This window comes from Colletotrichum aenigma (assembly GCF_013390185.1).
Source record: "Colletotrichum aenigma strain Cg56 chromosome Unknown KSG_Cg56_contig04, whole genome shotgun sequence".
In the NCBI taxonomy this organism is placed as follows: Eukaryota; Fungi; Ascomycota; class Sordariomycetes; order Glomerellales; family Glomerellaceae; genus Colletotrichum; species Colletotrichum aenigma.
The window spans coordinates 5,859,221-5,873,611 of record NW_023500910.1 but is presented as its reverse complement, the minus strand read 5'-3'; the positions used below and the strand labels follow the sequence as shown (position 1 = coordinate 5,873,611).

General features: G+C 54.2%; 3 protein-coding genes across 3 annotated transcripts; 2 read left to right on the top strand and 1 right to left on the bottom strand.

The window, feature by feature from the left end:
- Nucleotides 1–2,616: 2,616 nt before the first annotated feature.
- On the bottom strand, nucleotides 2,617–3,326 carry CGCA056_v007402 (uncharacterized protein; the record flags this gene model as incomplete). The annotated part of the gene is made up of 2 exons (XM_037322651.1): nucleotides 2,617–3,222; nucleotides 3,273–3,326. 2 exons carry the CDS (start codon nucleotides 3,324–3,326, stop codon nucleotides 2,617–2,619), a joined length of 660 nt encoding a protein of 219 aa, XP_037179470.1.
- A 1,051-nt stretch (nucleotides 3,327–4,377) lies between these two features.
- Nucleotides 4,378–5,473, top strand: Mettl24 (Methyltransferase-like protein 24; the record flags this gene model as incomplete). Its single annotated transcript, XM_037322650.1, has 3 exons — nucleotides 4,378–4,625; nucleotides 4,684–5,368; nucleotides 5,426–5,473. The coding sequence occupies 3 exons, from the start codon at nucleotides 4,378–4,380 to the stop codon at nucleotides 5,471–5,473; spliced, it is 981 nt and encodes a 326-aa protein (XP_037179473.1).
- Nucleotides 5,474–8,828: 3,355 nt separating this feature from the next.
- Nucleotides 8,829–10,999, top strand: CGCA056_v007400 (uncharacterized protein; the record flags this gene model as incomplete). Its single annotated transcript, XM_037322649.1, has 3 exons — nucleotides 8,829–9,042; nucleotides 9,115–9,556; nucleotides 9,613–10,999. The coding sequence occupies 3 exons, from the start codon at nucleotides 8,829–8,831 to the stop codon at nucleotides 10,997–10,999; spliced, it is 2,043 nt and encodes a 680-aa protein (XP_037179472.1).
- Between the last annotated feature and the right edge of the window lie 3,392 nt (nucleotides 11,000–14,391).

Genomic DNA, 14,391 nt, shown 5'->3' with positions numbered 1-14,391 from the left:
GGCAATCGAAACACGCACATGGTGACATTTGTGGTCTGTGTTCGCGGTTGACATAGAGGGTTTATCGATATTGTTGACTTTTGACGATGATTCAGTCGGACAAGCGACAGACGCCGTCTTGCACGAGTCGCGAACGGTTCCATTCTCGCAGGAATCCATCCGAATCTGGCGTCCAGTCACCCCGACAGAATCTGCGAGTTGAGTCTTTGGCGATGGTCATGAGCGAATAGCATCGCGCAAAGCCTGAGTCATCTTGCCGTGTCCCGTCCTCGAAGCTCATGCAAGCTCTTTGTCCATCGCTGGTCGACTCCGCGGGTCACAAACAACCACAGCATCCCGCCCCGGAGGCCCGTGACGTCCATGCCCACATCGTGGACCTGCATCGGCTGCAGCAGGCCATGATGGAGGTTGGTAGGTAATCGATCGTACCATGACGGCAGCGACGCATCGTCAGAGGGCTTGTTTGACGAGGGGCTTCAGGCTCGGGTACGCTCGCCGTGCCGTGGCCGTTGGCCTCTTTGTTGATGGCCCTGTCGAAGGATCGCAGTGTCTGCAAGGGGAAGCCACAAGCCACCCACTCGTCTGGACAAGCATTCCGAGCAAACGTCGAATGCTGTTCGTCCGAGCAGGGCAGCAAGCGTAGCGAGTGCGCGAAGGATTGCGATGAAAAATGTTAGTGTGCGGGTGGCCGGGCTGTGCACATCTCTAACGCTTCTTGAGCTTCCGCTAAGCCACCGTAGCCTGCTTCCCGTCGGTCCAACCGATGCACCAAGGCCTTGTTTCCCGCAGACGGGAAGCAGGAGAAGCTTAGAATTTTCATCAACGCGATTACTTGCGTCGTCCGTGAGCAGCGGCAGAGCGGGGTGCATGTCCATGGGTGAGGTGTCTGGTCGCATGGCAGCAGCATCGTGGATGTGTGTTGTCGGCTCGTTTCTTTCCTTTTTTGGTGTTGCTCCTTCTGAAGGTGACACAAAACACGATTGGAAAAAAATGGAAGGTGCTGTCGCTGTCGCTGTCACTGGAAGGCGCCCCACACCGCTCTTTCCCCACCTGCTCGCTGCATCCAAGGCACGTACCTTACCTCATGCCACGCTTCAACTGGCAGCAGCAGCAGAAGCAGCAGAAGCAGCAGCAGCAACCACCAGGCAGCCGTCGCTCTTTCCCTCCGACAGAAAATCCAGACCTCGATGACTAAGTCAGCTGAAGGTCACCCGATCAGGTTCACCTCGGCTTCCCTTGGGCTTCTGCCTGCAGCAACACACCAACGACCGCACACCAGAGAGTCCTAGATGGGACTCCAGAGTCCTGTTGACGCCAGCTCGCCGACCCCTGCATTACTCACTTGTTTCGACTGCCTCCTCGACATCTACGCCGCAGACAGAAACGAATCCATTTTCAAGTCTTGCTACCCGCTGGCTTACATTCCATTGGCTCGTGGCCGCCGCTTCTCCCTTCTCAACAGCAACCACCTCGGCCCAGACGCGTCAATTTCTGCAAACACGCCCTGATCCTTCGTCGAGTCGCCTCTTTTCTTTTGTCAGAGAACTGCGGCAGCCCTCGTTCTAGCGCCCGCTCGCCACCCGTCATCCCATTCATACACACAGACGCAGGCATACGGTCCGTTGCGCGTTCGACGCGGCAATCCTTTCTACATGGTCAAGCTGGATGGAATGGCCAACCTGCGTTTGCCATGACGCCGCCACATTGGCATCCCGAAATACCTGCTTGAACTTCTCGACACGGCAACCCCTCCGTGCCCTCTCATGCACGCAAGGCTGCAGGATCACCTACCATGTCGTCCATTACGAACTAGCCCTTGGCAGTACGTACACACATCTACACAGCGAACGAAGTCCTGTGCCTCCCATTCAGCCCCCATTTGGGGGCCGTCTCTACATCATATCCGGAGGCCGCTCGCGAATGCTTTTTCGTCCATAGCGATGTATGCGCCAAAATCTCACTCGGCCTTCATTTCCACCATTCCGATATCCTGTTTCTCTAGCCGCGCGGAGGACTCTGGACTCAATCAGAAATGAGGTGGCGTTTGCTCAGCCTTACGAGGCAGAATCGCTCGTCCGGTGTGAGGGTCTTGTGTTGCCGCGCCGGAGCTAAGAATCCACCCTCAGGGCTACCTCCGAGTCCGGACACCCTGCGGGTACCTCGGGGTCGCTGCTCCGTGCTTGGTCGACTAGCGCATGCCTACGTATCCGGACAAGGAACCCTTCGCTGTCTCGGAGCATGGAAACCCATCCATTCATACCCGCTGCACGTCATGCTGGCGATTTGACTTTTGGATGCTGTTACTGGAAGGCAGTTCGGCTCAATCAGCGTTTCTCGGCAAAGTCGTTCTCGCCGACTTGAACTCGACTCATTACTGTCTACACTTTTGCTATCATGTTCCGTGGTACCAAACTACTGCCGTGTCACGCGCGGTCCTGTCAACGCCCAACGTCTGCCTTGCATCCTCTGGAAACTATGCTGCAAGTCGCCCTAGCCTCTACGAGATCATATTCAATTCCCACCAGCAGGAAATGACTTTGTCCACTTCAACTTCCCAGCCGTTTTTGCCACCATCCTTCGGCTTCTTGATGACTCCACTGTCTCGGTGTAAGCCGTCTACGGCTGGGCCTCTTTCGTAATCGACTGCCTAGGCACAAGGTTCCACGTGCCGTCGGCTCTCTTGATGCGAGGGTTGGTCTTGCTGGGCTTCATCTCAGCCCGTTCCTCCACGTCCCGCTTGTGTGCGGCTTTCGTCTCCGACTGACGAGGTACGAGGTTGAATGTACCATCGGCTCGCTTAACGCGGGGGTTTGTTTTGGTCGCCTCAATATCTCGCTTGTCTGCAGCCTTGGTCTCTGACTGGCGGGGCACCAAGTTGAAGGTACCGTCAGCCCTCTTGAGCCTCGGGTTGGTCTTCGTCGCCTCCAAGCTGCGCTTATCCGCTGCCTTCGTCTCCGATTGTCGGGGGACCAGGTTGAATGTGCCATCTGCCCTCTTGGCTCGAGGGTTTGTCTTGGTTGCCTCGAGGTCCCGCTTCTGGAGTATCCCGTCTTCAACGTCATCTGTCACGGCATCGGATCGCTTGGGCTGCAGATGCCAGGTACCTTCAGCTCGAACGAAGCGAGGGTTTGCCTTGGTCGCCTCCAGGTTTCTAGGCTGCAGGTTCCAAGCACCTTCGGTGCGTTTGTCATGGGGGTTGGATTGGGCACCAGCCAAACCATCCTTCGATGCAGGTGAACAGGAGATTATGTTGTGTGGCGACATAAACTTACAGCAACAAGAGCGCCAGCGCTGGCCAAAACAACGAGAGTTGAAATAAGCTTCATTGTGACTTCACGGAAGTGCGTGCTTTGAGTTTCTTTGGTAAATGGAGGTTATCAAAGGGCTCCCTGGGATCAAGACGGGTGGGAGCCGGTGCAGGAGTCAAATACTTCTACTCATGTCTTCCAGGCTCAGGTCGATCGACTAGAGAAGTGCCGATCATGTAGACCGCTCTTTTTCTAGCAACGGAAGCACGTTGCATTGTTTCCTGGAACCGAAACCTGTTCTGGCCCCAGGCAACGCGTGGCGTGCGAGGTCTTGGCTTGCCTCGGGGCCATCGCTTTGATGCTGGATATCTCCGGGAATTCCGGGAAGAGCCTGGCATGTTTGGACGTTTACAGCAGATGGCGGCGGGAGTTTCCCAAACAAATGGAACGAACGATCCATATTCCATGGCTATGGCCCAGGCTTGAGTGCGTGATCCAAGTGGGCTATCGTTGCTTCAGCGCTCATCTGGAAAATCGGCACTTGTGCGCCGTGTGCAAAAACCACCACTGACCTGACTCGGTTGATCAAAGACATCAACCTCCGAGGTATTCGCATATCTACAGGGCCATTTCGGGTGGAGAAACTCGCGATCTCTCAGCCGTTGATGAATCTTTGCTTTCCATCGTAAGGGCACGGCGGCACAGCTTAACGAACATACGACGTGCACGGCATCAACGTAAAGACGCCCGGAGCAGTCCGATGTTTTGCCATCGTCTAGAGTCTGACTCGTGACGGGCTGCGGTGCTGAACAGGACGCCGACAATTCAGCGCGACGCGCATTTGGATCGGCGGAAGGTTTCAAAGGAGCCGTTTCAGTGGTGGTCTTTCTGAAAGTTTATTTGAGTGGTTGTTGTGGGGATCAGATGATCCGAGTCTGCTCAACTTGGGACCCCAACTGACTTCTTGTCGGAATAGCGAGAAGCTTGGGACCGAGCGAGATTTTCCCGATGGACTATCCCCAAGACGCGCACATGCTGCGAACATGCGCGGCAAACGATCTTTCTGGAAAGTTGAAAAGGTCATCTGGCATTCCTTGTCCCCCGTTTCGCATACGCAAACTCTCGCGCCATGTCGTCTAAGGCCCCGGCTCAGAGCCGGTGGGCAAGTTCGTCTTTATTGGCGCTGATCCTCCCGGTCGCTATGCTCTACCTTCTCACGCCGTCCCTGAACGTTTGGTGGAAGACGTTTATTTCGGCCCAAAATGATCTGCACGCCGGCGAACTCGCTCGCGCCGCCATCTCCGAAGCCTCATGGCTGAGATCCGTCCGGCAGCGACACGATTGGATGGAAAAGAATCAAGACTATGACGACACGCTGTCAGCCCTTCACTCTGCCCACTGATCGTCACTGAGTACCTGCTAACATTTGAGCTAGATTCTCACCCAGAGATGAGTCTCTCCGCTTCTGGTACACGCTCTGGGACCTCTTCCCCGCGACGTATAGCTGCCCCTGGGACCTGCAGCGCGTCGGCAAGCTCGGCGACGGCGGCAAGTGGATTTGCGGGATGAGCAAGTATGCCGCCGACCGCGCCTCGGCGCAGCGACCCTTGAGAGTGTACAGCTTCGGCGTCGGGAGCGACTCCACGTTCGAGGAGGAGTTCCTCAACCGCTCGTCGCGTGCGGAGGTGTGGGGTTTCGACGACACGGTGGAGATGTGGGGTCGCGGACTCGACGGGCACGCGTACGAGCACCGGGCGCATCTCTCCAAGGCGGCGGTCGCGGGGTACGACTTCTACGATGAGAAGGATAAGACCCAGTTTTGGTCTATCAGCAGCATCATGAAGAAACTAGGGCACGACTATGTGGATCTTGTCAAGATGGACGTTGAAGGCGATGAGTTCCCGACGTTGGAGGCCTTTTTGGAGGAGTTTAAGACGGAGGGGAAGGAGGTGCCGTTCGGGCAGCTTGTGATCGAGATCCACGTGCCGGAGAAGGGGCCGAAGATCAGCCAATTCGCGGAGTGGTGGGAGCGGATGGAGGGGCTCGGGTTAAGGCCTGTCATGAGCGAGGCGAATTTGCTGGCTGTTACTGTGGGGGACGGACAGCCTTGCTGTGTTGAGGTGAGTTTTCTTTGAGTGATGATGATGGTTTGTGCGTGAAAGCTGACTTGAAGGCAGTATACTTGGATTAATACGAGGGATAGTCGGGGCATTTTGTGGGAGTGATGCTGTGGGCTGCTCCGGGACGGGGTTGAATCTAGGAGGGGACTGTCATCGGAGATAACACGGATCGTGATGTGTGCTGTTTTACCTAGTCACTTGAAAGCTGGCTACCACCATAATGGCGCAAATTCAAGCTCTAGAACCATGATGGCTACCTCCCCATTTCCACAGAGATCATCGTCTGTGGTTCTCGCTGGAGATACGCCATTGCCTACTGTCGGGTCTATTGTCACTTCATGTCAGGTGACCGACTCAAGCCTCCATCATCCCACCGGAAGTCGTTCATGAGCCTCAAGTACGGCATTTGACGTAATCGCGGGGGCTGGATAATACCTCCTGCTACTTGCACCTCCACGAGACTAGGATCCGGGAGGTCCACGGAGGTGTGCGGCGCTTCTCAGGTCTTACGATTGATCGTGACGTAAGCGAGTCAATCAATTGAGTAGAACGGTGCTGGTCTTCCTTCCGCCTGAGGAGAGGCGCCGCATTGCCAGTCCCAAGAAGCCAGTCGCCAGAACTCCTGGGTGTGTCGGCCAGCCCGGTTACGAGGGCCTTATAAGCCTCCCCCGGTCCTTCGCGGGCTTTGTTTTCTTTCCTATTCCGTGAAGGTTACTCGGTCCCTCGTAGGCTTCAAGTACGAGAAGTACTAGTTATCTAGCAGACGCTTTTGGGCTGCCAGTAATCGGGAAGAAAGGTGGCGAGAGGTGGGCCTTTCTTAGACGCCGACCAGGCTCTAGAGCGAAAACTGTAAAGGCGGCATGACATAGCTCAAAACGCTGGCAACGAGACGCGGAGGGTGTTGCTAGGGCAGGTCCGGGCGAAGTTGGGGGCTCAGAGTCCTTAAATGCTGTCTGAGAAAGATCGCAAGCGACCGCCATATAAGGTGGCCATTGCATACAGCATGGCGTGGTTATGTTGGCTCCCACAGTAAATCTGACCATGCTTAAGCGGTGATTTTCAGAAATGCTACCTCATAGTAGGGGCATTATCAAGACCAAGCATTCATGAGTCGGTTTTGTGTCCAGCTGAAGGTAACTACACCTGTCCCACGGTCTTAAAGGTTAGTGCGGTTCTTGCGGGGCTTTCCATATAACGAAGCCCCGCAAGTACTACGCTAACCTTTAACACCGTGGGATAGGTGTAGCCCCCACGGGATTCGGGCGAACCTTGTCGGATTTGGGTCCGAAATACCAGTGCAGCAGACCTCGGGTGCGCCATGACGGTGCTTCCCCCGAGCCGAGGGTGCTGGGTAGACTCGCATGCAAGGAACAACCCGAGAAAACACGAGAGCGAGTAACCTAAATATATGCGGTAATAAATCAAGACATTTTACGCTTCTTTGTCTGGTCATTACTTTCCTCAGTCATCCGCAAGGGCGCGCTTCTGCTCAGATTGACGTAGCGAACGAGGATTATATCACGGGATAGGGCGATCTTATATACACCACTTTAATGGATGAGAACCTGAGACGTTGCGTGACCTTTAAAAGCCCTGGTAATTAGCCCCAGGCAGGTATGGTAGGGCTAACAACGATGACGGGTCCATCTGCAGCTGATGCTGACGCACAGGACACTCAAGCAAGCAGGCCTGTTGTAAAGGCTGCTTTAGCTGACACAAATCAGGACCGAAAGTAGGCCTCAGAAAGTGTGATCAACCTAGGTAGTGAGGTTGAATGCTTGGCGAGGTCATCGCTAGAACCAACTTTTATAATGGTAGGCCTGACAGGTCTCCTGTCTGGGTAACTCATGTACAGAGGACCACTAGAAGTGCTATCGGACCGGGTGTCTCAGTGGATCGTGGTACAAGGCGGACGGAGTTCGATCTAATCAGCGAGGACCGGTGCTTTTCTCACGCTAATCGCAATCTCTAAGATCGAGAGAGATTCGAGATTGAGGTGCTCTTTATATCTTAGTCCACTGGCAACTGATGGGGATACCCAGTACTGGAAAGACACGCAGTCCTCCCAAGAACCAATACCGTCTAGTGCGCAAGGCGCGCGCCAACAGCTTCTTCCAGCACGGCGGATACACTAACCTGTAAGGTACTAACGCAGGGCATGACGGCCTCGCTGGCCAAGGTTCCAGAAACCTTTCTCGGGGGACCCCGAGCAGGGACGTGGGATGGAATGTCTCACGGCCGATCCACCATTTTCCACAGCAAGTCGGCGATTGTGGCTTTCTCCCGGCCCGCCGGTGCGCTCGGCATGCAATTTCTCAGGAACATAATTACCGGCCCATCTTACACAGCCCCAGTCTGTCACCTTTCTTGTAAACATTCTACAGATGCTTGTTGATCGCGACAGGCAACAGATCTTGCCACAAAGAAGCATAATTCTCGATTCCGGGGGGTGTCAGCGTTGTCACATTTTGCGGCCCTAACTCCCCTGACGAACCGTGTCGCTTACCACAATAGAGTCTCAAAGGTTGTCTTATTTCCCCCCAAAGTATAGTGACCCGTGGGTCCTCTTCCCCGTTTAGGCAAGAACGTCTACCCCGTCCCAGAAAGGCAAAAAAAAAATAAAAGGGCCAACAGCCTTTCGACAATAACTTCTCTCAAACTCAAGCTGAGGCTTGGCTAGGGCGGCGGGGTACTCGCTGTACGACATGCTCGGCATCTGGTATCCGTCCACCCTGGGCTCGCGAGTCAAGATCGGGCACGCCTGGTTACCCATGTTGCGAGTTTGATTTGACGTCGGCGGGGGGTTCGCATGGCCGCGGCATGATTACTCGCACACACACACACGCGCGACTTCGGTTCGCTGCGTCACTGGGTGGGCGCGGGGGGGCCATCATACTGGGGCCGCTGTCAAACTCTTAGTTAGCTATCGGCAATCTTTCGTCAGATGACCAGATAAGGACCAGACGACGCCAAGGCCCACGGGTTGTATGGTTGAATTGCGTCCGCCTTAAGAGTGGGCACTTCAGGGCGGCAGAGTGCGCTCAGGCGATCTTTAGACCCTCTTTACCGTCTGGTCTGAACTAATTATAACCCGGCTGAGCCTTCGACTTCCATTTACCTCTGGCGAAGCTAAAGATGCTTCTTTGATTAATCTTCTACCTGTCACTGAGGCGGTAGGCCTCACAAGGCTTACTATCATGTAGAATTTCTACCGGCGAACGGCGTCTACGGATGCTGTGTAATTTCCTCACTTTTCAAGCAAATAGAAATAATCCCTTGACAGCCCACGTTTTTTTTTCACAATGGCTCCCCACTCGCTAGGCCACACACTCTTTCATTCTTTGAAATGCTACGTTCTTTCACTCCATTCGTTTCAATTTTGTCGCTGGTCCTGACTTCAGGGCCAGCCGCGGTCTTGGGTCACAAGGGCCATGGCCTTTCCGCCCGTGATTCCCGGTCCATGGACCAGGCGCTACGTTCCTTGAGCAGAAGAGCGTTAGACGGCTACTTCGTCATCGACACAGAGATAGGCAGCGAGTGGGGCTGCAGTGAGGCCAAGATCGCCAGGCTGCCGCAGATTATCAACGACGCCCAGGCGCTGGCCACAATCGCATCCGCCGTGCTTGCGGAGCCGGACACTGAGTTCTCCGATGCGTTCGTCTTGTGGTTTGGTGGTAAGAGAGCCCCCCTATGCCACTTGTAAGATTCCGTGGCGCAACGCGGAGACTGACACACCGGTCATACAGACACAAACTCCAAGGCCGACTTGCGAAAGACCCTGAAGCAGTCCAACTACGACTCGGTGCTAACTTACCTCAAGCCGCCGTCGGCGAACAACCGCGTCGCCGACATGCTCATGGACAACCTCAGCCCCACCGGTCTGACGTACATGTGCGCGGCCGCAGACAACAGCATGTGCTCGGGCGGCTTGGTGGCCGGAGCTCACCAGCACGGCGCCGGAGGACTGTCGGGCCACTCCATCGTTTTGTGCGACAGTTTCTTCGACGGTGTGTCGAACCAGGAGATGCTTGGGTTCTGGCAAGAGAACAGGAGGCTCAAGGGTTCTTCGGGCTTCTACCTGCTGCACGAGGTACAGCACTTGGCCGCATTTGTGGGCGACAACCGGCGATGCATCGACGTTCCTGACCCAGCCTACCCTGATGGCAGTGGTTGCTACGATGCAGGATGGTAAGAACAACATTGGCCCCGGCCTGGTGAAATCCTCGCTAACACATCGCGCTCAGCTGTTCGAGACTTGCGCCCAAGGATAAGATCCAGAACGCCCAAAACATGGCTTTCTTCGCCTTGGAAGTGATGGCGAACCCCGAAAGTGGCGCGCCGCCTGGCGGTTCTTGCACCATCATGAAGAGAGACAGTCCCGACATGCTTCTGGGAGGAACGGAGGACCTCATGGCCAGGTCAGGCTACAGCCCGAGGGATGAGTACGAAGCATTCCTTCGCAGACAAGCCGGACCGGCGTCGACGTTGAGCTCGATGAGGAGAAATGCCACAAGCTCACGCCCGCCCACCCGCTCGACTTCAAGAAGACCCAGTGGTGAGGCCACGCCCTCTGGACCTGTTGACGACATCCCCGCAACCGGCTCTCGTCCTGCTACCAACAAGCCCGCAACACCCTCCCGCTCGGCAAGCGAGAAGCCAGCCGCGCCCTCTGGGTCGGCAAGCAAGCCTCCAGGAACGCCTTCTCGCCCTGCGACAGACAAGCCTGCAACGCCTTCTCGTTCCGCAAGCGGCGCTCCAGGAACACCTTCGCGGCCCGCGACCAACAACCCAGCCACACCCTCTCGTCCAGCGAGCAGCGGCCCTGCTGGTACGCCGTCCCGCCCGGCAGGCGACGCCCCCGTCTTCACCACGCGGCCGCCCGCTTCCCTGATGTCCTCCTCGGGCGTTTCTTACTCCATTTACTACTCCACCGCGCCGCCCACAACGGACGACGGCGGAGTGCCCATCATTCCCATCGTGCCCGTTCCCATCCCCATTGCCCCGGTCGTTCCTCCCGTTGTTCCCCCTGTCGGTGGCGGCGGCGGTGGCGGCGGCAACGACAATCCCGGCAACAACCCCACCAAGCCGGCCGAGCCTTCGGCGCAGCCCTCCGCCCAGCCGACTTCGGCCCCACTGACCTCCGAGCCCGATGCCCCGCCCACTTCGGCCCCTCCGTCCTCAGCCCCTCCATCGTCCTCGCGACCCGCCTCGTCAGCTACGCCCTGCTCGTCAAAGGCACCTCTCCCCGCCGTTCCCACGGGAGGTGGCACGCCCGGCGATCGGGACGGCTTCCCCCAGGCCGTCTACGATAATCTCAAGAAGAAGGCAGCCCCTACCACGGCACCGCCGGCCACCAGCACCGTGCCCCCTCCGCCCCCGCCGACGAGCAGTGACAGCTCCATCCTTGAGACAGCCGAGCCGTTGCCTTCTGCGACGGCCGCTCCCGTTCAGCCGGTGGCTTGTTACAACTTCAATGTTAATGCGTACGGATACTGCTGCCGTGGACCTGATAGTCCGTGCGAGAAGGATCTTGGCACATGCTACTACGGAGGAACTGGTGTTACTGGAGGTGCGACTAATGTGGTGCCTGATGGTGCTACCTGCCCTCCTCCCGCGGATGCCAAGTCTTAAAGTGGTTGATCTGGGGGCAGGATTGAGTCTTGTGTTGGATAGCTAGGTAACGGCGGGTGCCGTTGGTTATGAGCTCCATGTAGTTTTATGAGGAACTGTCAGGGGAAGAATGAGGAAACGAAATACTAAATAACCTATTCCGAAAGCATAAAGTGTTCACATATGCGTGTTATGTCGCATCTTGTAGGTCACAATGACTGGCAAAACTCATACTTCCTCGGGCATATCTTGAGAACTAGGCCCAAGCCATGGTCTATGATCAATCAGCCTCCGCCTAAGTCGTTGAGGTAGACTCCCTTCAGGTGCAGCATAAGTGCAGTGACAACAGAGCCCTGGTGACGTGAAGCAATGACTTAAATCACGCAGGGAAGTCGTATCATCGTTCAAGTTCTCACCCGTGAGGCAATATTTAAGTCCCATTGCTATGTTGATTTTGACGTTGATTGAAGTAAGAACATCACCGACGCAATGACATGCCATCTCCCAAAGTCTCCTCTCCAGAAAGTATGTCAACCGTATAACTAATACTCAGAGGAACCAGTTCCTGTACTAACTACATGTTGATTAATTATCTTCACCCTTAGCGCTTCTTGTCGCTGTTTTGGAACGGCTTGGCTTGTCCATCCCTCGACATCGCTTGGACATGCGACCAAGGCAAGTCAGACTCGAACTACCGAGCCATTGTATCCTCGAGTGCCCCATCCTGGCAATTTTGAACCCTGGTTTTATTGACATTCGAAGTCGTGGTGTGGGTCATACCGGACTGGGTGTGCAGTCGAGTTGTAAACGGATTACTGTGTAAGAGCAGGGGCTGTCAGAGATGGGCACTACGTCACTTTGCCAATGCTATGATTGGCCTAGGGGGGCGTGGAGGTAAACTTACTGTCTTGAGGAATGGGGGTTCATTTTGGAAATAATGGTCTCGAACAGCGACTTGCTTCTGTAAGTTCAGAAAATTAAAGCGTCTAATGATAAGAATTGTACTTGCGATTGGAGGTGGGGTGAACGAGCTGGAAGATGGAGAAGTAAACTCACTCCATGATGGACATTGGGTGATTTTATATTTTACGAGGAGTTCTGTTATCCTTCGTTTTCTTCACAAAATCTTTCCTCGTCTTGAGGCGAACCTCTCAGCCGCCTAAATAGCATGACGCCTGCTGCAGGATTTTGCTGTCCATGCCAGCGCGAGCCAGCCGATTCCGAAGACGAGATCGCGTGCGGTGTGGTGGCACACAAATTTAATTGGCCAAGTGACACCCCGCGCTAGCGTAGTCTGTTCCAAAGGAGGGGTTTTATGCAAGGGTTTTGCAAGACCTGCTGCGCCCCTACGAGGTCGTATTATGTCCCAACACAGATCATTAACCATACGCAAATAACACTTTTGGTGAAAGATGCCTTCAAATCTTTAAAATGAACGCGGATGTCGTAAGCCTTATGTTACTAACCCGGGCATTCTGGCTCGACCATTCTTGTTCTTCTACAGTTGCCTTAAGCTGGCCCGGTTTTGTTATTTCTCATTCAATGATTCAATGTTATTTTCTGTGGTGGCATTTTACATGTTTTGCCGCCCAGTTGCCTTCATCTTGAGCGATTTTAGACCTAGGCGATTTGCGACAAACCTCTGGTTCAAGTCGCCTCGATGTCACTGTATGGTAGCCGCGATCGTGTAGGTGCAAGACGCCCAGCAAACATCAAGAGTGGGCGTTTCCCTCATGCAACTAGCTATGTCGCCGGGACTCTGCACTAGGGCGTGGAGACGTTACCAACTTGGCAGCATTAGAAGTCGGCCGGCTCCACTATCGGATTTTCGTGCGTACAGGGGGGGTCCGGGGCCAACAATAACACTGAAAGACATATCCATCCACGTCACCTCTGATTCTCGTCGGTCACATTCGGGGTTGCTAGATTTTCCACACTCTCTGCTATCACCTGGCCAGGACTCCTGTCTGACATCCGAGGAAAAGTCGCGCCACAAACTGAAGCCGCGGTTATTTCTCTCAGGACGCCAAGACTCAACCAATTCCACAATAATCCCTGATAAAAAGGGTTCCTTGGATTGGAATTCTCGTAGAATTTGTTCTAAGACTTACACAGTGGCTTTCTTTGATTCTTGGGGGTGGACGATTGAGCGAAGACGCGTTGTACTGCTTAGGGATTGGTCACCATCAAATCATCGACGAGTTTCACATACGAAGAGCGTGGTGGGTGTTAGTTATTTCTACATTACCTAGGCCTAAACTCATCGTTATTATTTGTTGAGCGACTATAAAATACGTATATTCTGTTGGTTTATACTACTTTCGCTTGGGTGCCTCACTATAGGTTCACTTTAGTCAGTTGTCAGAGTTGCGATGTTGTACTTTGGTTAGTATCGATTCAGAGAAGAAGACATCTAGTTTGGTGAGCCTCGGAGTCCTGCCAGTATGCACCAGCGATCCAGATTCTCTTGGCGGAGTCCTTCAGCTGAAGTCACCCACTTGAAGCTCGCTCACCAGGACTCCCGCCTCTCAGCAGCACTGGTTTCGTAAAAGGCGGCATTACTTCAAGTTTGCCTCATTTTTGAGAAAGGTTCAGGTGTAGAATGAGGAGAGAGGAACATATTGTTTCACAAACATACATGAGCATGCTTGCTAGCCTGCCTAATGAAGCCCAAGGCTTGATATTAATCTACCGTCAAACCTGTTATTCTGTTTGGCGGAGTTAGCTACACCCGTATGAATTTGTATTTCCTGCGCCAATCTCTTCAAGTCAGAACAGCATTCACCATTTGCCTCAAGATTTAAAGTCGTCTTTGATCAACAGGTACCGCAGAGCAGTAGACTCAGAACAGATTTTATGTTCTAAAATCTATCCATTCTATCACGTCACTCTTAAGCGGTACTTCGACGGAATTTCTTGTGGAAAAGTAGTATGTTATTATTGGGGGCCCAGCGCTGATTTATTTCCCAAACCCTTCGAGGCAAATAGAAGTTTAAGCTTGATGGCGTTATCGCTATCGCGATATTGCCTTCAGTGTTCTAACACATTGAAGGCATGATACTTCAGACAGTGACGAGCTGCATCGTGAAACCTCCTTTCTATCTAGGCCTTGGATGGCACAGGTTGGTCTGGAAGGACCTGGATCCCTCGCAGAATTCCGCATGATAACTAACACAATTCATCTCAATTTTTCTTGCCGCTCGCTTGACATGAAGTCCCCTGCGACCTGGACACGGCGTCAACGTGCGACCATGGCAGATCGAAGCTCAGGTAGCGAGACATTCTGTCCTTAAGTCCTTCCCCTTCAGCCTCTAGACGCTTTGTGGTATCGATTATCGAAGTCTTCGTGTGCTTTATACGCGAGACATGTTCCTGTTGAGGATGTTGGGGCTCGGTTCTGCCAGAGGAAAGTG